At 42.6% G+C, this 22,353-nt stretch overlaps 1 protein-coding gene across 7 annotated transcripts in view; it reads left to right on the top strand.

The window, feature by feature from the left end:
* Window positions 1-22,353, top strand: part of aff2 (AF4/FMR2 family, member 2) — a 703,805-nt gene that overhangs the window by 648,685 nt on the left and 32,767 nt on the right. For all 7 annotated transcript variants that reach the window (XM_072271046.1, XM_072271044.1, XM_072271049.1 and 4 more), the window contains 5 exons: window positions 4,378-4,505; window positions 9,775-9,838; window positions 10,006-10,142; window positions 12,824-12,895; window positions 14,967-15,060. In XM_072271046.1, the coding sequence (XP_072127147.1) occupies window positions 4,378-4,505; window positions 9,775-9,838; window positions 10,006-10,142; window positions 12,824-12,895; window positions 14,967-15,060 (495 nt within the window). The remainder of the gene's footprint in view (window positions 1-4,377; window positions 4,506-9,774; window positions 9,839-10,005; window positions 10,143-12,823; window positions 12,896-14,966; window positions 15,061-22,353) is intronic.

Below are 22,353 nucleotides of genomic sequence, written 5' to 3'. Positions count from 1 at the left end.
TAAAGTCTGATGCAGATGCCACTACACCACTGGCCGGCAAGTTGCAGGAGCTTGCTCTGTACAAGTTAGCTGGCATGTTTTCCACATCAGGAAAGATGATGATGCCTCAAAGGTACCTCAATGAATGTAAAGACAAGGTGCAAATGCACGTCTTTAATTCATGAAAAGGAATCAGATAAAGAATCTACACTAAAAACCCACATTCCTTCTCTGTATTTCCAAGATTTTTTGATCATTTCTTTGCCAGTAGTTGGCTTTACAGAACCATCCAATTGAAGTAAATGTATTTTTTTTTGTTTATGAAGATTTTCTGCTCCAAAAATAAAAGAGATGGTGATGATGTTTCACAGAGCAAAAGCCTAGCTTGAAGCAGACCTGATTTGATTAGGAAAAACCCAGTGGTGTTTTTGATAAATTGTTTGGCACCTTCATACAGAATTTTTCATATTAAGATTATACCTTTGAACTATTCATACATATCGCTATTAGGAAGACTGCACTAGACTCAATTTCTTCTATCATCTTGAACATAACCTGAATCAATTCTGTTGCTAGGGCAACGGCTCAGTAAAGTCTTGCGATTACCATAATAGCCACAACCTGTTCAGTCTATTCACAAGACGAGATGAAGCTGTATATTTTCAGATTCCATAATGTATTTTGAAAAAAAAGAAATTCTCTGGTTTTTAAACCTCCTTAAGATATATTAATTCAGCTGATTTTTATTAATGTAGTAGGCCGAGATTGAAAGCTCTATTTTTCAAGTTTCAAAACAAAGTCTGGGCAGAAGCATTTTCTTTGCTGAAGGGTGGTGAAAGATAGCATGGAATTCTTCCTCACGGACACAGGTTGGAAGCTTTAATCTCCAGCATTTTAATGGAGTAGATAGCTTCCCCAACATTGAACAAGTCCATGTCACCACTCACTCTGAAGAGAGAGAATTCTTAAAGATGAGATATCATTTACTGTTTTCCTTTAGGTCTTCAAATCCTAGCAGGGAACTGCATTCTGCCAGAAACATTGAACAGTTTATGACTTTTTCCCCTGGAGCATAGGAGAGTGAGGGGAGATTTGATAGAGGTGTACAAAATAATGAGGGATAGAATAAATGCAAGCAGGCTTTTTCCACTCAGGTCGGGTGAGATTAGAACTAGAGTTTGTGGGTTAACGTTGAAAGGTGAAATGTTTACAGGGAACATGAGGAGTAATTTCTTCACTCAAGAGTAAGGTGAGAGTGTGGAATGAGCTGCCAGCAGAAGTGGTGGATATGGGTTCAATTTCAACATTTAAGAGAAATTTGGATAGGTATGTGGATGGGACGGGTATGGAGGGGTATGGTCTGAGTGCAGGTCGATGAGACTAGGCAGAATAATAGTTCAGCATGGGCTAGATAGGCCGAAAGGCCTGTTTCTTTGCTGTAGTTATCTATGATTCAATGACCACATCATTTCTGCCATCTTACCCTCCTTCTCTGAACTAATTCTCACCCCACAATATCACCCATCTTTCGGCATCCTCCAAAGCTATTTGACTCACTGAGTTTTTCTAGCCGTTTGTATTTTGCTCTAGGTTACAGCATTTGCAGTCACATGTGTCTTCAAAGAGAAGGCATTTGCTGAAAGGCCTGGATTAGGGATTCCCAACCTTTTTTATACCAAGGACCAATACCATTAAGCAAGGGGTCTGTGGGAACCTCTGGTAGATAGAATGGATGTATATTCTTCATTTAGGCCTGAATAGCAGACATCCCACTTCTCCCGGAAGTTCCGGGAGTGTCCTGCATATTAATAGTGGCTACCTGATGCCCGCAAATTATATACAATATCACGGAAATCAATTTTTTGAGAGCGAGCGAGAGAAAGCAAGAGAGAGCGCGAGAGCGACCACGAGAGAGAGCGCGTGCGCGAGAGAGAGAAAGCAAGAGAGAGTATGCAAGCGAGAGAGAAAGCAAGAGAGATCGCGCGAGCGAGAGAGAGAGCGAACAAGAGAGAAAGCAAGCGAGAACACTTGAGAGCGCGCGAGTGACCACGAGAGAGACAGAGCGCAAGCGAGAGCGCACCATTGCAGAGTGTTCCAAAAAAAACATAAAACGTACGTCACCCCAGACTACACTAAAGTGTACCGCTGCCTAATAGGGGTCAAAATAATGACAGTGTTGCTCGCTACACTGTTTGCAACAGTGACTTTTCTATTGCCCATGGTGGGTTAAAATGTAAAAGACATGTTGAGGTGAGTTTAACAGGTGTCATTCGTTTATTAGCATAACTAATGTTGTTTAAACTAGCTGGCCAGCCGCTAAGGAGCTACTCTATTGCAGACATCCCACCTCTCCCGGGAGTCTCCCGCAAATTGATGGTGCTACTTCCCTGAGATGAGTTTTTGCAGGGTGGGATGTCTGGAGTAGGTTAGTTTGATAGTTAGCCACATAACACAAAGTTCAAAGTAAATTTATTAGCAAAGTGCACATACCTCACCCTGAGATTCATTTACTTGCTGGCGTACTCATATATCCATAGAATAATAACTATAACAGAATCAATGAAAGACCACACCAACTTGGTATATCAACCAGTGGGCAAAAGGCAAAAAATGTACAAAAAGAAATAAGCAATATTAAATAACAAATAAGAAATAAATTTTCAGAACATGAGATAAAGTGTGTTTGAAAGTGAGTCCGCTGGTTGTGGGAACATTTCAGTGATGTGACAAGTGAAGTAGAGTGAAGTTATCCTCTTTGGTTCAAGAGCCTGATAGTTGCGGGATAATAACTGTTCGTGAACATGGTGATGTGAGACCTGAGGCTCCTATACCTTCTTCCTAATGGCAGCAGTGAGAGGAGAGCATGTCCTGGATGGTGGGAGTTCCTGATGTCGGATGCTGCTTTCCTGTGACATGTTCGATGGTGCGGAGGGCTTTACCTGTGATGGACTGGGCCATATCCACTACTTTTTGTAGGATTTTAAATTTAAGGCCATTGGTGTTTCCATACCAGCCCATTATGCAGCCAGTCAATATACTCTCCACTGCACAGCAATAGAAGTTTGTCAATGTTTTAGATACCATTCTTAATATCTGTAAACTCCTATGGAAGTCATGGGCTGCCTTACTCTGCCAGTTTGCTGTACGAATTTTAACAGGAGTTGGCTACACGACCATTGAAACTGCTGTGCTTTTGAATAAAATTATTATTACTCTGATTGTAAATCCAATTAGATTTGTGCCGATGTGTTGTAATATTGGATACATTATAATATTATGGAGTAGTACCATTGCTGTTGCTTGTGTTGTGAACATTGTTATTGTTGGTGCTGGACTGTGTGGGAACACTTGCAGGCTGCCCCCAGCACATCCTGAGGTTGTGTTTGTTGATGACTCAAACGACACATTTTGCAAATGCTTTGATGCTCATGTGCCAAATAAATGAACCTGACTCTGAAAGGCAGTGATTAGAACATAGAACATGAAACACAGAATAGTACTGTGCAAAAGTCTTAGGCGCATATATATAGCAAGGGTGCCTAAGACTTTTACACAGTACTATATTTGTCCACTTGGAGTAGATTGCAAGCTTGTAAATCTGGGCGAGCAAAGGATGTTGGGAATGAAGAGGGTGGAGCACCGCAGGATGGATGTGGAATAGGTGGCAGAGGAGGAGTGCCAGGGGCGGGGGATGGCACGGGTGCAGACACACCCAGCCTTGAGACACCAGGCTAGGTCATTTTATTCTAAGCAATTGGTTTATTGATCATTACAGAATGTTTCTCTGGTGCTTCCCACTCCCTTCCCCTCTTCCCAATGAAGATTCCCCTCTCCCTGCCCCCTTCCCACTCTCAGTCCACAATAGAGAGCCACATCAGAATCAGGTTTTTCATGAAATTTGCTTTTTTTTTGTGGTAGCAGTACAGTGCAATAGATAACATTACTACAGTTCTCTGCAAAAGTCTTTAGCCCCCTGGTTCTATATATAAAAATTATGTTTTATATATATATATATATGTTATGTTGGCATCAATATGAGTGAAAAGCATCATATACATCAACAACCAACACAGTCCAAGGATTGTGTTGGAGTCAGCCCACAAGTATCACTATGCTTCTGGTGCCAACATTACATGCCCACATCTCACTAACCTAACCTGAGTATGGTAGGCATGCTATGTTGGTGCCTAAATGTGAGGCGACACTCATGGCCTCACCCACTACCCCCCCCCCCCCCCACCACTGGACTAGGTCCTGTTGGTTGTTAACGCAAATGACAGATTTTGCTACATACCTTGATGGACATGTGATACATAAATCTGAATCTGAATCCATTAACCTTGCTACCAACAGGAAATGCAATGTCCCTTGCAATAACAACTATCTCTTTTACTGCAGGAGACCGAATCACACTCCAGCTTGTCAAGCAGTAACCATGAAAACAGCCAATCACAAACAGATCCTTGGACGTTAATATCCAATGGTCACTCAGAACCTAGAAGACCTAAGTTAACGTTTGATGACACGTGAGTATTGGTTTGCATGTCCTGTTACTGTATGTCTGTTAGTGATTAAAGAAAGTGATTTTCTTTTTCTGCTCTCAGAGTCAGTAGTTTAAGCCCCATTTTTATATATTGACAAGCTCCCCAACAGATGAGGCAAGGAAACCACATATTAAAACTGTATTATCAAACCTTATGCTTGGGATACCAGAGTAAGTTCAATGCAAAAGGGCATTGGTGGGTCTGAGACAGTTTTTAATCTCTTCTGACTATAGGGTTGTTGTCAGACGTTTGGAGACTAGTATGTTGCTTAAAATGGGAGAGGGGACTAAACCACATAATTCCAGAGCAGTTTACTTCAATGCTAGATAAGTTCATTTCAGTGCTCAGTGTGGCCAGTCCTGGTCACCTCATCAGAGGAAGGATCTGAAAGCCAGTGGTCGCTGTACATAGAAACACGCCCTTCAGCCCATCCAATCTGTGCTGAACTGTTATCTTGCCTAGTCCCATTGACCTGCACCCGGACCACAGCACTCCCATCCATATACTGTACCTATCAATACAGGTCAATGTGGAAAACACCAAAATTAAAAGAGGAAGTTGAAAGACTATGAAACATGAACAGCGTATACAAAGACCGAATAGTAATATCCACACCTGGAATCATCCCTACACAGTCGCATTAAACAATGATCCCCGCACAGCAATATTCATATAAACCTCCAGAAAACCACAGTAGTGGGAGTATGGAATGAGCTGCCAGACGAGGTGGTAAATGCGGGTTCTTTTTTAACATTTAAAAATAAATTGGACAGATACATGGATGGGAGGTGTATGGAGGGATATGGTCCGTGTGCAGGTCAGTGGGACTAGGCAGAAAATGGTTCAGCACAGCCAAGATAGGCCAAAAGGCCTGTTTCTGTGCTGTAGTTTTTCTATGGTTTCCAGTAGGCACCACTAGAATCGGCAGAAAGTTTCTAGAAATTGAGACATGAGTATCCTTGGTTTTGCCTGTACCTCAGGCTTTACCAGCTTGAGCTGAAAAAAAAAATACAATAATAATAATAATAATAATAATAATAAATAAGCAATACATGATGAGGCATTGCAATGAAGAGCCCTTGAAAGTGAGTCTATAGGGTGTGGGAAAGTGAAGTTGAATCTGCGATGTACCCAGGGAGGAAGCTTTCTATGGTGCATCTACGGAAATTGCTAAGAGTAATCATGGACATGCTGAAATTCCTTAGCCTTCTGAAGAAGTTGAGGCGTTAGTTGCCTTCTTGGCTGTAGCATGCATGGAAAATATTTACACCATAATAAAGAAACTGCATTACTGTGAGGCAAGGATAAACTTTCTCAGGCTCCTTTCTATTGAACAACAGAGGACCACGAGGTGACCTGATTGAACTTGTCAAACTTGTTAAAAGGTTTCAACTACGTGGAGACAAAATGTTTTGGCTTGTGTGGAAATGCAAAACTATCGGCTAGCCATGCAAGACAATCAGCGAGAAAATCAGGAGTTAATGAGAAAATTATAAACACATTTAGTGGGCAGAAAACAGAACTCATTACCACAGGATGTAGAGTAGTTGAGGAAAACAGTTTGAGAGAATTGGATAAAGAGTGAGAGGATGGTCAAACTGGCTGGAATTGCTTGCTTTAACTAGCTCATTTTTGCTCCCTGATCTCTGTAATCTAATATAAAACAAAATCATCCTTAGATGTCCAATATTTCTAAGACTGCAACTCATCTTGTGAGCAGCATTCAAAGTTTTCATCTTGATGAAGTGTTTTGACCCAAACACCGACTTTATTCTCCTCCATAGATGCAGCCTGATCTGCTGAGTTCTTCCAGCATATTGTATGTTGCTCTGGATCTCCAGCATCTGCAGGATGCAAGCGCAAAAGATTCTGCAGATGTTGGAAGTTCAGAGTAACACATGGTAAGTGCTGGAGGAACTCAGAAGATCAAGCAGCATCCGTGGAGGGGAATAAAAAGTTACCATTTTGGACCAAGACCCTTCATTAGGTTCTGCACAATCTCTTGTGTTTAAGTTCTCATGTGTTTTAGCAACCCCAAATAGCCACAGCACTGGTCTCCCTGTGTTCTCAGTAGAGTGAGGACAAATCATTTTAACTTGAACTCCACCAATTCAGAGTACATTTTTGTTGTATTTATTAATAATACTGCTGCATGAATGAATAAAATATCTCATATATCAATTGCACTCCATATATAATAATGAGCCATGCATATCGTTGTAAGGGTGCATTTGATAATGAAAGTGCATACATCAATTATAGTGCCTATATCAATCATATTAATATCATTAGTACCGTTAATAATAATCCACATCTATAAATAATGGAGCATATATTAATATTAATATTATAATAATAGTGGTGCATAAATTAATGGTGGTGCTTACATTAATGATAATGATGGTGCATATATAAGCAGTAGTGTTTAAGAATGATATGTTGGATTTGGGTTTATGCATATAACATTATATAGAGGCAGATGAGGAAGGATTTCTTTATTTCATTTTAGAGATTTAGCACAGTAACAGGCCTTTCCAACTTAATAAGCCTTTGTCACCCCATTTCACCCGTATGACCGATTCACCTAGTCCTGACGAAGGGTCTCGGCCCGAAACGTCGACTGTACCTCTTCCTATAGATGCTCCCTGGCCTGCTGCGTTCACCAGCAATTTTTATGTGTGTCACCTACTGATCCATATGTCTTTGGAATGTGGGAAGAAACTGGAGTGCCTGGAGGAAACCCACATGGCCACAGAAAGAACGGAGCGAAATGAGCCTGGCTCACTGGTGCTGTAATGGTGTAATGTTAACCACTATATGCTACCATGTTGCCCTTTAGCCAGAATATGGCAAATCTGTGGAATTCGTTGCCACAGGCAGTTGTGGAGGACAGGTCATGGAGTATACTTAAAGCAGTGGTTGATAGATTCTTGATTAGTAAGTACAGGGGGAAGTCAGGAGAATGAAGTTCATAGGGAAAATAAATCAGCCATGTTTGAATGGCAGATGACACTTGATGGGCCAAATGGTCTAATTCTGTTCCTACAACACACACAAAATGCTGGTGGAATGCAGCAGGCCAGGCAGCATCCATAGGAAGAGATACAGTCGACGTTTCAGGCCGAGACCCTTCGTCAGGACTAACTGAAAGAAAAGATAGTAAGAGATTTGAAAGTGGGAGGGGGAGGGGGAGATCTGAAATGATAGGAGAAGACAGGAGGGGGAGGGATGGAGCTAAGAGCTGGACAGTTGATTGGCAAAAGGGATACGAGGCTGGAGAAGGGAGAGGATCATGGGACGGGAGGCCTAGGGAGAAAGAAAGGGGGAGCCTAGGTCATATAGTCTTTTAAGTGTTCTACATGTACCCACTTCTACAGCTTCTTCTGACGGTATGAAAAACCTTCCCCTCAGTCCCTTTTAATTCTTAATCTTTAAAGCTTAAGGGTTAAGGCTTAAGGCTTAAAACTTTGCCCTGAAGTTTCAGGCTCCTACAGTATACCTACCATGACCATTCAATTCATGGCTGGCTTTCATGATTTTGTTTTCAAAGATTAGCTTCATTTGTCATATGATTAGTCAGGGTGGCAGCGGTTAAAAGAAGGCAGGACAATGGGGTTGAGAGGGATAATAAATCAACCATGATAGGATGGCAAAGCAGTCTTGATGGGCTGAATGGCCTAATTCTGCTCTTTATTTGCTTTCAAGTGCCAAGTTTCTAAATTACTTGAGAACAGAAATGAGGAGGAATTTCTTTAGCCAGAGGGCGGTGAATCTGTGGAATTCATCGCCAGACAGCTGCAGAGGCCATGTGATTGAGTATATTTAAAGCAGGTGTTGATAGGTTCCTGAGTAGAAAAAGTATCAAAGGTTACGTGGAGCAGGTAGATCAGATTCAGCAGGCTGAATGCCCTAATTCTGTACCTGTGGTCTCATAGTGCCCTGTTCCAGTGGTATATTTGCTTCGCTCTGTTTACACACTCAAAGAGGCTTGTTGTGGAGACTGTAGGAAAGTGTAAAACAAAATAAACACTGGTGCCAGACAAAAATATGTAATTGTGCTTGTAGTTGGAAGGAGGAGCTTGTTGACACACAGCTATCTTGTACAGTACGTCCAAACAAGGTCGCCTGAATTTGCAATATGTGTCAGAGGCTGTCAGTAGACTATCCTCCAGTTCAAAGTTCAAGGTTCAAAGTAGATTTATTATCAAAGTACATATACTGTATGTCACCATATATAACCATGAGATTCATTTTCTTCAGGGCATACTCAATAATTCCAATAACCATAATAGAATCAATGAAAGATGTACCAATGTGCACATTGAACCAGTATGAAATAGACAGCAAACACTGCAAAAACAAAAAAAGTAATAATGGTAAATAAATAAGCAAATAAATGCTCTTTCAGGGAGATGAAAAGTCCCTGAAAGTGAGCCCATTGGCTGTGGAAACACTTTAGTGACAGGTCAAGTGAAGTAGACTGAAGTTATCCCCTTCGGTTCAAGAGCCTGATGGTTGAGGGATAATAACTATTCCTGAACCTGGTGTTGTGAGTCCTGAGGCTGCTGTACCTTCTTCCTGACGGCAGCGGCGAGAAGAGGGCATATCCTGGGTGGCAGTGGTCCCTGGTGATGGATACAGCTTTCCTGCGACGACGCTGACGACGCTCCATGTAGATGCACTCAGTGGTGCAGGGGGCTTGACCTGTAATGGGCTGGACCGTATCCACTACCGTTTCCTAAAGAGAAGAGATGAACTTTATTTGCCACATGTACAATGGAACAGTGAAATGTGTCCTCTGCGTCAAGTCACCTCAGCGAGGATTGTGCTGGGGTCAGCCCACAAGTGTCACCACGTTTTGGCACTAACGTGGCATGCCCACAACTCACTGACCCTACCCTTAACCCATATGTTTCTGGGATGTGGAGGAAGCTGGAGGAAAGCCACACGCTCATAGGGAGAACATACAAATGCCCAGCAGGGATTAAATACCTGGTCCGCTGTGATCATTGGAGTCACTGAGAAAATGATTCTCAGGGTTGTATATGGTGACATGTATGTACTTCAATAATAAATTTACTTTGAACTGTGAACAGGAGGGTAGTCTGTTGATAGCTCCTGGCATGCTAACTATGCCACCCCTGAGCCTGTACCTGAGACCAGATTGCCCTCCTTGGGTGTAACACAGGGTGACTGCTCGACTCTCAGCATTACAGACTCCCGGTTTTGACTGACGATTACTGTTTTTCAGGTCTCATAATGCCGATTACTACATGCAAGAGGCCAAGAAGCTGAAACACAGAGCTGATGCACTGGTAATATACTCCTTCTGCTCAACGCCCTTTCCCTTTGCTGTTGCTGACATGTCGTAAATCAATAGTTACAAGCCGGGCCTGTTACTGTATCACCAGTGAGAAGTGAAACGGCACTGCTTCTTGTTGAGATTCACATCACTAAAGTTCTTTTCTTTTTTAATTTGCAGCTTGATAAGTTTGGGAAAGCAGTTAATTATGCAGATGCTGCGCTATCATTCATTGAATGTGGAAATGCTATGGAGCGTGATCCATTAGAGGCAAAATCCCCATATACCATGTATTCCGAGACCGTGGAGCTCATCAGGTTAATGTCTTTATGAATATAATTTTACTAATCACTTTTAAATGATAATTAATAACCTGCTGTGAGGAAATCAAGATGGGAGATTAAGATCCATATAGAGATGTCATATTTCAGAACTTACTACTCAAATTGACTTTTGTTTGTCTGCTTTTAATTTATATGTTTAAGTAACTTACAATGGTTGGAGGCTTCTCAGTAAATACTTGAGCAAATAAAATGCTCACCTTCCTTGAGGACGTTAACTAGCTGAGGAATGTAGAGCATCTGACAATATGGTGAGATGCATGGCGGATGAAATTTAGGACAGAGATGTATAATGTGATGCACTTGGGAGTGGGAGGAGGCAGCACGCACATAAGTGCTGTGGTTTTAATAGAGTTACAAGGATACCCACATCTAAAGCTGGCAGAGCTTATTAATAAACCCTGATTTGTAAAACTGTTCACAATCCCACTCTCACTGTAAAACTCACCAGGCCCAGAGCCCTCCAGTTCTCCACACACGTCCAATTCTGATTTTTTAATCATCCCTGATTTTCACTGTTTTGTCATTATTGTCAGCCTCTGAAGCTCTGAGCGCAGGATTTGCTCTCTAACTCTCCCCTTCACTCTCTTCCTTTGAGGTGCATTTTCTTTCTGTAAACTGAACACCTCAATCAAGTTTTTGCAGATGGCCCTGTCAGAATGTACCTGGAGTATCATCAGCAGTTTTGGGCCCCTTATCTAAGAATGGATGTGCTGGCATTAGAAAAAGAGTGCAGAGGAGATTCATAAGAAAGATCCCAGGAATAAAAGGTTTAACCTAAGTTACAAGGAAAGGTTGAATAGGTTAGGTCTTTATTCTTTGGAACGTAGAAGACTGAGGTGAGATTTGATAGATTTATACAAAATTATGAGGCGTACAGGGATGGTAAATACAAGCAGGCTTTTTCCACCAACATTGGGTGAGACTAGAACTAGAGGTCATGGGTTAAGGGTGAGAGGTGAAAATTTTAAGGGAAACACGAGAAGGAATTTCTTGCATGATCATACAGATTTGTAGTGTGGATAAAATTAACTTGGGATTTGCAGTCAAGGTGTACATTAGTTGAGAACGTGACAGGTCACTTCACGACAGTTCAGCTCAGTGTTCATTATCTTCAGGCTGCCCAATTGTAGTAACAGAATAAGACTATAAGATCTTAAAATATTGGTGCAGAATTAGGCCATCTGGCCCTTCGCATCTGCTCCACCATTTCGTCATGGTTGATCCAATTTTCCTCTCGGCCCCAATCTTCTGCCTTATCCCCGTATCCCTTCAATCAGGAATCTATCAACTTCTGCCTTAAATATACATAAAGACTTGGCCTCCACAGCTGACAGAGATGGAGTATTCCACAGGTTCACCAATCTCTGGCTAAAGAAATTCCCCCTCATCTCCATTCTAAAAGGACACCCCTCTGTTCTGAGGCTGTGTCCTCTGGTCTTAGACTCAAGCAGTGTTTCTTGCTGAGTAACTGGGTAACGCAAAACCAGAACTGGGTGATCAGATTTGTTGGCGCAGATGCATGCCCGAGCTATAATACGAATTTGAGTTGGGATGTTACAGTGGCTGGGCGTCTGATGACTGCAGTTCCTAAGGCTGTGGAGTGTATGACAAAGTGTCATCTTGCTGTTCACACTCACTGAAAATCAAGCTGAACAACTTAATCCTGCCAAAATGCAGTGCATTGGCTGAATACATCTGAGTCCATACATCTTCCTAAATGATCTCAAAAAAGCAAGAGCTTAGATGTGAGTAGTTACAAATGTGCACAAGGATTGATAAAGAAATATTTTCAAAGATCAAAGTAAATTTATTAACAAAGTACAAATATATCTCCATATCAGCACACTCGAAATACTGGAATAACTCTACAGGTCAGGCTGCATCTATTGAATGAATAAACAGTCGACGTTTTGGACCGAGACCCTTCATCAGGACTGGAAAGGAAGGGAAACAAAGCCAGAATAAGAAGATGGGGAGAGTGGAAGGAGGACAAGCTAGCAGGTGACAGGTGAAGCCAGGTGAATGGGGAAGGCGGGGGGGTGATAAGAAGGTGGGAGGTGATAAGTGGAAAAGATAAAGGGCTGAAAAAGAAGGAATCTGATAGTAGAGAGCAGACCATGAGAAAAAGGGGAGGAGGGTCACTGTAGGAGGTGATAGGCAGGTGAGGAGAAGAGGATAGTTGAGAGGAGACCCAGAATAGGGAATGAAAGAAGGAGGACAGGGATTACTTATTTCTCAATTTCGACAGAAAGTGCTGAATACAGCTCAGTCCACAGACAAATCCCTCCTGATGAATGAGCACATTAACATATTGCACTGCCACAAGAAAGCTGCACACATCATCGAAGAACCCCACCATCCTGGCCCCCAGCACCATCTCCCTTCCTTTTCAGTCCCAGTGAAGGTTCTCAGCCTGAAACCTTGATAGCTTTTCCCTCTCCATAGATGCTGCCTGACCTGCTGAGATCCTTCAGTATTGTGTGTGTGTTGCTCCGGATTTCCAGCATCTGCTGAATCTCTTTTGCTCTCCATCTCTCAAACCATTCGAGAACAAAAATTGTGCATCTTCTCCCCTTCCAACTTCCGATAATTGAAACTGCACAGACATTGTTTAATCATTGGGAATGTTAATCGTCACTTGCTTCTTTCTCAAGGTACGCCATGAGGTTAAAGAATTTCACCGGTTCCTTGGCAACGATAGCAGATAAGAAACTAGCAGTTCTATGGTGAGTTTTAGCAAAGTCGACATCTGATTACTAATATTATGAATAACTGCATCTTCACTTTATTTGTGTGTAACAAATAAATTAATAAGCAAATGATATTTTATTAACACATGGTAATATTTTGATTTATGCGCTGTGTGTGTTATGTTCTGTGGCTGCACTGTGGTGTGGTGGAACATTGTTTCATGTAGTTTATATGTACAGTCAGATGACAATGAATTTGAACTTGAGCTTGAGACACTAAAATCTAAAGCAAGAAACAAGAAGAAGGAGGAAATCCATAGATCAAACAGCAAATGTGGAGGGAAGAGCGCGGTCAAGGCCCTTCAATCGGACTACCTCTACCTTGCAGAGGCAAGCTGGCAGCTCTTGGACACCTCGTCATAGCTACCTTTGACCATGACTTCTCCAACAGTCATCAGGCCATTGTTTACCACACCATCACAGATCAAAATAAAAATACAGGGATGTTGCTGGGGTTTGAGAACTTCAGCTAAAGGGAAAAGTTGAACAGGTTAAGACATTATTTCCTAGAGGGGAGATTTGATAGAGCTATACACAATTATGGGGAATGTAGATAGGATAAATGGAAGCAGGCTTTTTACCTCACTCAGGTTGGATGAGACTAGAATTGAAGGTCATGTGTTAGGGTGTAAGGTGAAATATTTAAAGGGGAACCCGAGGAGGAACTTCTTCACTCAGAAGGTGGTGAGAGTGTGGAACGAGCTGCCAGCAGAAGTGGTGGATGAGGGGCCAATTTCAACATTTAACAGAAACTTGGATAAATATATGGATGAGAGGGGTATGGAGAGCTCTGGTCCAGGTGCGGGTCCATGGGCAGGACCATCGGCGTAAGCCCAATAACTCATCAGTAGGAACTGGATTGTCCAAAGGGCCTGTTTCTATGATATTTTGCTGCGGAACTCTATTTCCTCCTCTATCTGCCGACACTACGAAGATAGGTGGAGTGCAGGTAGCTTGGAGGAAGTAGAGAGGCTACTTCCTTAGACAGGCTTAGACTGATTTGGAGAATGGGAAAAGAAAGGACAGATGGAACACAGCATCAGTAAGTGTATGGTCATGCACTTTGGTAGAAGAAATGAAAGGGTTGACTATATTCTAAATGGAGAGAAAATACAAAAATCTGAGGTGCAGAGGGATTTGGGAGAGCTTGTACAGGATTCCCTAAAGGTTAATTTGCAACTTGAGCCTGTGGTCAGGAAGGCACACGCAATGTGAGCATTCATTTCAAAAGGACTAGAATATAAAAACAAGGATGTAATGTGAGACTTTATAAAGCACTGGAATATTGTGAGCATTTTTGAGCCCCTTGTCTTAGAAAGGATGTGCTAAAACTGGACAGGGTTTAAAAGAGGTTCACAAAAATGATTCAAGTATTAAACGGTTTGTCATATGAAGAATGTTTGTTGGCTGTGGACCTGTATTCACTGGAATTCAGAAGAATGAGGAGTGACCTTATTAAAACCTATCGAATGGGAAAAGGCCTTAATAGAGTGGATATGGAGAGGATGTTTCCTATGGTGGGATAGTCTAAGACCAGAGGACGCAGCCTCAGAATAGAAGGATGTCCTTTTAGAACAGAGTTACGGAGGAATTTCCTCAGCCAGAGGGTGATAAATCTGTGTAATTTGTTGCCACAGGCAGCTGTGGAGGGCTAGTCTTTATGTATATTTAAGGCAAAGGTCGATGGATTCTTGATGGGTCGGGGCATGAAGGGATACGGGAGAAGGCAGGAGGTTGGGGCTGAGAGGAAATGGCAGAGCAGATTCGAGGGGCCAAATGACCTAATTCTGCTTCTATATCCTATGGTCCTGTGGTCTTATGGACACAGCACAGGGTGATAATGGTAAAGGTAATGAGAAGAGTGGGGTTCTCTAAAATAATTAGCAATGATTGAATGGTGGAGCAGGCTCAATGGGCTGAATAGCCTGAATTTGTTTCTGTATCTTATGGTCTTACATTCTTCACCAATCTAATATCAAATGCATTGTTGACATAAATTGCATTGTTCGAGTGCTTAGCCTAACGGATTTTCTCTAATTAAATCTAGTTACCGATGCTTGTCACTTCTCTACTTGAGGATGTTCCGACTTAAGAAAGATCACGCCATGAAATATTCCCGATCCTTGATGGAATATTTTAAGGTAATTTCATCTGAGTCAGTTATCACTGTAGGGAGTCTTCGTCATCTGCCTTAACTCTGTCATTCACTCAGATCCAATTAGGGGTAAAAACTGTCAGAGACAGATCCTGCTTTTCTAGGGATGAACACTAAGTAAGAAATTGTTTCCTGTAAAGGAGGTTATTATGAAAATATAATCTTGCATTATTCTATTGAACCCTTTACATTTATTCCAGAGCATCTGAAAGCAACCCCAAGCCAATGAAGTACTTTTATCTTTGACAGTGGTGATGGTTGCAGTGTCAGAATCAAATTCAGGTTTATTATCACGGACGTGTCGTAAAATTTGTCTTCTGGCTACAGACAGTGCAAGGCATTAGAAGTTACTATAAGTTAAAATTTAAAAAGTTCAACAAGGATTATCAAATCATGAAGCATACAGAAATCTGATGGTTGAGAGGAAAAAGCTGTTCCTAAAATGTTCAGTGGAGATCTTAAGGCTCCTGTACCTCCTCCCGAACGAAGAGGGCCTATCTTGGATGGTGAGGGTCTTTAATGATGGAAGACACCCTCCTGAGGCACTGTCTTATGAAGATATCTTTGATGGTGTGGGAGGTTCAAAATTCAAAGTAAATTTAATATGAAAGTGCATGTTTGTCACCTTCAGATTCATTTTCTTGCAGCATTTACGGGGAAATACAGAAGTACAATAAAATTTATGAAAAAACCGTACAAAAATCCAATTTTTAAAAGAAGGCAACTCGTGCAAATAATAACAAAAAGTATTACAACGAACATGAGTTGCAAAGGCCTTGAAAGTGAGTTTACAGGTGGTGGGGGGGGGGGTGGGTATCAGCTGAGCTTTGAGGATTGTGCCAGTGATGGTGCTGGCCGAGCTGGCAACCTCTTTCGATCCTGTGCATTGGAACCAGCCAGAGTGCTCTCCATCGTACATCTGCAGAATCATAGAGCACAACAGCACAAAAACAGACCCTTTGGCCCATCTAGCCCATGCTGAACTGTTATTCTGCTTAGCACCGTCGACTCGCGCCTAAAGCATAGCCCTCTGTACCCTTCCCATCCATGGACTGTGCCAATCTTTTCTTAAGTGCTGCAATCGAGCCCCCATCCACCATGTCCGCTTGCAGCTCATTCCACACATGCAGATCTGTAGATCTGGAGAAATTTTTTTATACCGTTCCCCATCTGAAGCAACATCTTTGTAGATTTCAGTTGCTCAGTCTGTTTCCAATAGAGATTAGAGGAGCTTTAGTGCGCGTTGCTTTATTAAAAATTATGTGTTGCTTTGATAGATCAAAAATGATAAACTGCTCCCTCTGGTCGGGTGGGGGGGGGGGTTGCGCAGTGTATCAGTGACAAGAAATGATCAATTTTAAATTTATTATCAGGAAACAGAACAAAGCACTAGGAAAAGCTTGTTTACATGCAGACTTATTGAAGCGTACAATGCTTTGCCACAGGGAAGAGTTGAGACAGATACAGTTGCATCTTTTAAGCGAGAAATGGATGTGTATTTAAAACAAAATACACAATCCAGTGCGGAGAGAATGGGGTAATGGTATTAATCTTGAAATAGCAAGTGGTTGCCATAGGCATAAACTGGAAATCATCCAGAATTCTGTGGCCCAAATCTTAGTTTACACTGTCCTGCTAAAGCTTGCTGACTGAAGTTGTCTTCAGCCTGACAAAACCACACTTTCAGAAATCACATTATTTTCTTCTCCCTAAGTGAGCGATTCCTCTCCCTATAAGGTTCTGAGAAATCTGCTCACCTCCAGTACTGAACATGTAATTAAGATTGAAAATTCAAGTTGATTTGTTACGTCTTTATCAAAACATACAGTGACATGTGTCGCTTGTGTTAACAACCAACACAGCTGAAGGTATACTGGGGGAAGCCCACATGTGCCACCACATGTTCCTATGCCAATGTAGCATGCCTACAATGCTCAGCAGAATAACCCAGCAAACAACAAAACAACAACAGCAAGAACACAGATTTCTATAACTTCTGTTAATTTCCACCCTCCCCTTCCTTCTTCTTTAATTCCCCATTTTGGCTCCCTTCTTACCTCTTTTCCTCACCTGCCTATCACCTCCCCCTGGATTCCCCCCCCCCCTTCCCATTCTCCTATGGTCCACTCTCCTCTCCTATCAGATTCCTTCCTCTCCAGCCCTTGAACTTTCCCATCCACCTAGCTTCACCTATCACCTTTTAGCCTCCTTTCCCTCCCCCAAACCTTTCCAATCCTGAAGAACAGTCTGGGCCCGAAATGTCGACTGCTTGTTCTTTTCTGTAGACGCTGCCTAACTTGCGTTTTGTGTGTGTTGCGAACAATAAAAACAGGCCTGTTTCTCCCTCTTACCCAAGCACATTCTTCAGACAGGCGTCAGTCCCATTCCTCCAGTGGACATGGACTCAGACCTGCAGACACTGGGCTTCGATCTCCCCAGCGTACTGACCCGACTAAACTTCACTTTCAGAAATCATGTCATTTTCCACTTCTGAAGTGAGTGATCCCTCACCCTGTAAAGTTCTGCCAGATCTGCTCACCCCTATTACTGGACGTATCATTATTCCACTGTTGGCAATGCGCCTTTGGGTGCCGGAGCCTTAAGCTCTGGGAACCTTCCAAAACTTCATAACCTCTATTCTCCAGCCCTTTGCATTTTCCACTTATCACCTCCCAGTTTCTTTCTTCACCCCTTCCTGCATCCACCTGGCCTCACCTATCACCTTCTAGCTTATGCTCCCACCCCTTCCCCCACCATCTTATTCTGGCATCTTCTCCCTTCCTTTCCAGTCCTGAGCATCTCAGCCTGAGTCATTGACTGTTTGTTCATTTCCATGGATGCTTCCTGACCTGCTGAGTTCCTCCCGCATTTTGTGTGTGTCTTGCTGTGGATTTCCAACATCTGCAGAATCTCCTATGTACATCCCCTCACTACCCATCTCTATCTTAAACCGATTTTTTCACCAAGCCTTCTGTCACCCAATCTGGGTTGCTCAGTATGCTCTGAATACACTCCTGCCAAGCATCCCGTAACATTTTTAATTACTTGCGTTCTCTGCTGAAAGATGCCTCTCTCTGTAATAAGCCTCTGGGGCTTTGCAATAGTTTAATGTTTCCTTGAATCCATTCTGAAAACTCTGCTCTCTATTGACTTCGGCTTTTCAGGATTTCTTGTCAAACACAACGGCAGAAATGGTTAAAGTGTCCTCTGTATTGTGTTTTGTGATTTTCAGTACATTACACTCCAACTGATGCAAAGATTTCCCAAATGCAGTTGCTCCTTTTGGCTGTTTAATCACCTCCTTATTGTTATGTTTGGAACAAGTCTCAGAATGAATACTTAAAAAGCTGCAGACTTTGCCAATTATTCATAACTGTGATCCAAGCAGAATGTTTCATTTTGAATTAGTTCTTCAGCTATCAAGAACATTAGGAACCGCAGTTAGTCATTTGTGCCTGAGGAGAGAAGTCATTGATCCTCACCCTTTAGATCGGGGCTCCCAACCTATGATCCACGGACCACTTGGTTAATGGTAGGACTACATGGCCTTAAAAAGGTTAGGAACCCCTGCTCTAGACAATGATTAGCTTTGTACATTAAAACTAACAGTAAAAAGCATCATGTACACTGGCATACAAAAGCTTGGGCACCCCTTGTCAAAATTTCTGTTACTGTGAATAGCTAAGCAAGTAAAAGATGACCTGATTTCTAAAAGGCAGGAAGTTAAAGATGACCCACTTCTTTAATATTTTAAGCAAGGTTACTTTTTTATTTCCGTCTTTCACAGTTTCAAAATAACAAAAAAGGGAAAGGGCCCGAAGCAAAAGTTTGGGCTCAGCTTGAGCCTCTTGAGGTAGTCCATTGTGGATTTTGAGGTGTGTTAGGATCATTATCCTGTTGTAGAAGCCATCCTCTTTTCATCTTCAGCTTTTTTACAGACGGTGTGATGTTTGCTTCCAGAATTTGCTGGTATTTAATTGAATTCATTCTTCCCTCTACCAGTGAAATGTTCTCCGTGTCACTGGCTACAACACAAACCCAAAGTGTGATCGATCCACCCCCGTGCTTAACAGTTGGAGAGGTGTTCTTTTCATGAAATTCTGCACCCTTTTTTCTCCAAACATACCTTTGCTCATTGCGCCCAAGAAGTTCTATTTTAACTTAGTCAGTTCACAGGACTTGTTTATTTCTTCTGTTGTTTATTTCTTCTGATGACTCTTCCATGAAGGTCATATTTGTGCAGGTGTCGCTGCACAGTAGAACCGTGCACCACCACTCCAGAGTCTGCTAAATCTTCCTGAAGGTCTTTTGCAATCCAACGGGGGTTTTGATTTGCCTTTCTAGCAATCCTACGAGCAGTTCCCTTGGAAAGTTTTCTTGGCTGCTGATTGTTGGGGCAAGGTTTGAGGAGTTAGGGTATTTATAAAGCTTCGAAATTTGTATCACCTGGCCTTTCCTAACAATGACTGTGAACAAGCCATAGCCCTAACAAGCTACTTAAGGTTTGAAACTTTGGTAAAAGTTATCTGAGAGCTTAAGTCTCTTGGGGTGCCCAAACTTTTGCATGGTGCTTCTTTCCTTTTTTTCACTCTAAAATTGTACAAAACAAAAATAATAAACTAATCTTGCTTAAAATGTTGAAAAGAACGTTTCATCTTTAACTTTATGACTTTTGGAGATCAGTTCATCTTCTACTCACTTAACTGTTCACAGTAACAGAAATTTTGACCAGGGGTGCCCAAACTTTTGCATGCCACTGTATGTCAAGGACCAACACATCCCAGGATGTACTGGGAGCCGTCCACAAATGTCTCCATGCTTCCGACACCAACATGGCATGCCTACTCGACAACTTGCCAACCCTTAACTGTACATCAGTGGAACACGGAATAAACCCTTGTACATGGAGGAATTTTCTCTTTGTAGTGAAGAAAGATGAGAGGTAATTTGATAGAGATGTAACATGCACACAGAATGGTGGTGAGCGGGAAGTTAGTTGGGGGAGGGTGGGGGAGGGAAGGGTGATGAAGTAAGAAGCTGGGAAGTAATAGATGTAAGAGATGAAGAGCTAAAGAAGAAGGAATATAATCTGAGAGGACTGTGGACCATGAAGGAGAGGGAAGGATGGAAGTTGTGTGAAGATGCAAGACCATTTGACTATCACCCTCTCCCCTATCCAAAGGTGGGACAGTTCATTGAATTAATCATCCAATGAATCCTGTGCTCCCTCCACCCTACACCCCTTCCCTTTCCCCCTGTATGTATCGTTTTGCAGTTCTAACACATATTCAATTCACTTTGGAAATCTATTTCAACACACACAAAAAGCTGAACGAACTCTGCAGGCCAGGCAGCATCTATGGAAAAGAATACAGCTGAAGTTTCGGGCCGAAACCCTTCCTGATAAAGGGTCTTGGCCCGAAATGTCGACTGTACTCTTTTTCCATGGATGCTGCCTGACCTATCGAGTTGCTCCAGCATTTTGTGTGTGATGCTCGGATTTCCAGCAGCTGCAGATTTTCTCTCGTTTGTGACTGGAAATCTATTTGAGCTTTTTCCACCAGCTGTCCAAGCAGTGCATTCCAGTTTGTAACATTTCATTGCTTTGGAAGAAAAATTGTCTCCATGTTTTGCCTTTGGTTCATTTGAAAATTGTTTGAGATAGGACCTATTAATCAAACCAGGCCTTGAGGTCAGACCTGAAATGCTTCAAAACCAATCAAGCAGATTTCATTTGTTCTTCAACAATCGGTTGAGAGACTTCCTGTGGTGAAGATTACACTTGTAAAGTTTTAACAAATTCTGGACGTGCCCTTTGGTGACACAGAGGCACAACTTATTTACTTATTGATGAGATACGATATGGAATAGGCCCTTCTGGCACTTCAAGCTGTGCTGCCCAACAATCTCCTAACTTAACCCTAGCCTAACCATGGTTCACTTTACAATTACAAATTACCCTACCAAGCAGCATGTCTTTGGACTGTGGGAGGAAACTGGAGCACTCCGGGGAAACCCACACAGTCACAGGCAGAACATACAAGCTCCTTTTTGGCAGCAGCGGGAATTAAAGCCGGGTCGCCAGTACTGTAAAACGCTGTGCTAACCGTTATGCTACCGTACTGTGCGATAGTTCACTCCTGACTTCAGTCCCTGTTAGCTTGGCGTTTGCCTGCTCTCCCTGTGATCACAAGGAATTCCTCTGAGTGCTCCTATATCTTCCACAAAGCAAAAATTGTAAGGAGATAAATTAACTTTATTTCTCACATGTACATCAAAACTGGGTGGTGGGTGGAGACACGTGTCTACTGAGGGAGGTGTAGGGCACTCGTTCTCCCTACTAGCCTGCAGGTCATCCTTGGGTAAGGTGTAGAACCTGCTTAGCCCCCCAATCAAGGTCTCGTGAAGCTATAGGAGCAGATAGTGGATGGTCATATGAGCAGCTGGTGCATACCACAAGTCCTGGTTATGCGATCACTGACACCAGGCAGACAATCTCTGAAGAGTATTAATAATGGCTGGGGTCACCTGTCTTGTAAAGACACTGCCCAGAAGAAGGCAATGGCAAACCACTTCTGTAGAAAAATTTGCCAAGAACAATCATGGTCATAGAAGAATCGTGATCATACATCTGCGGGCATTCCGACCTCTGCAAGGGACTGGCAGCTGTTGGTGGACCTCGAAGGGCAGCTGAAGTTCCCCAACCCTATTGGGGCCACCACCCTGCGACCAGACATTGTCCTAGTGTCTAAGCAAGTGGTGCTGCTGGAGCTGACAGTCCCATGGGAAGATAGCTTGGAAGAGGCCTTTGAAAGGAAGCTCTCTAAGTAAGCAGGACTGGTCAGCAACTGTCAGCAGGCTGGATGGAGAGCGAGGTGTCTCCCAGTGAAGGTTGGTTGTAAGGGATTTGTGGCCCATTCTTTAGTTAGAGCCTTCAGCATTTTGGGCATCGAGGGAGAGAGGAAGAGGAGAGCCATTGCAGTACCACTGATGCGGCAGAGAGGGCCTCAAGATGGCTGTGACTCAAAAGAAGGGAGCCATGGAGTCATAAGTAGCTAGCCATCTGGACACAAGCTGGGGTCTGATCAGCCCCGGCTAGATCACCTGGAGGAGGTTGTATGATGTTGAAAGACCCAAAACACCCGATGATTCCAGGAACATCACTGAAGGTGTGTCCAGAAGCATCAATAGATGTATGTACACAGCATGGTCATGGAAGGATCGTGATCCTACAACAATGAATGAACATCAAAACACTGAAACACACAGTGAAACACAT

The sequence above is a fragment of the Mobula birostris genome, chromosome 10 (genome assembly GCF_030028105.1).
Source record: "Mobula birostris isolate sMobBir1 chromosome 10, sMobBir1.hap1, whole genome shotgun sequence".
Lineage (NCBI taxonomy): Eukaryota > Metazoa > Chordata > Chondrichthyes > Myliobatiformes > Myliobatidae > Mobula > Mobula birostris.
This window is presented reverse-complemented; position numbering and strand designations above follow the sequence as displayed.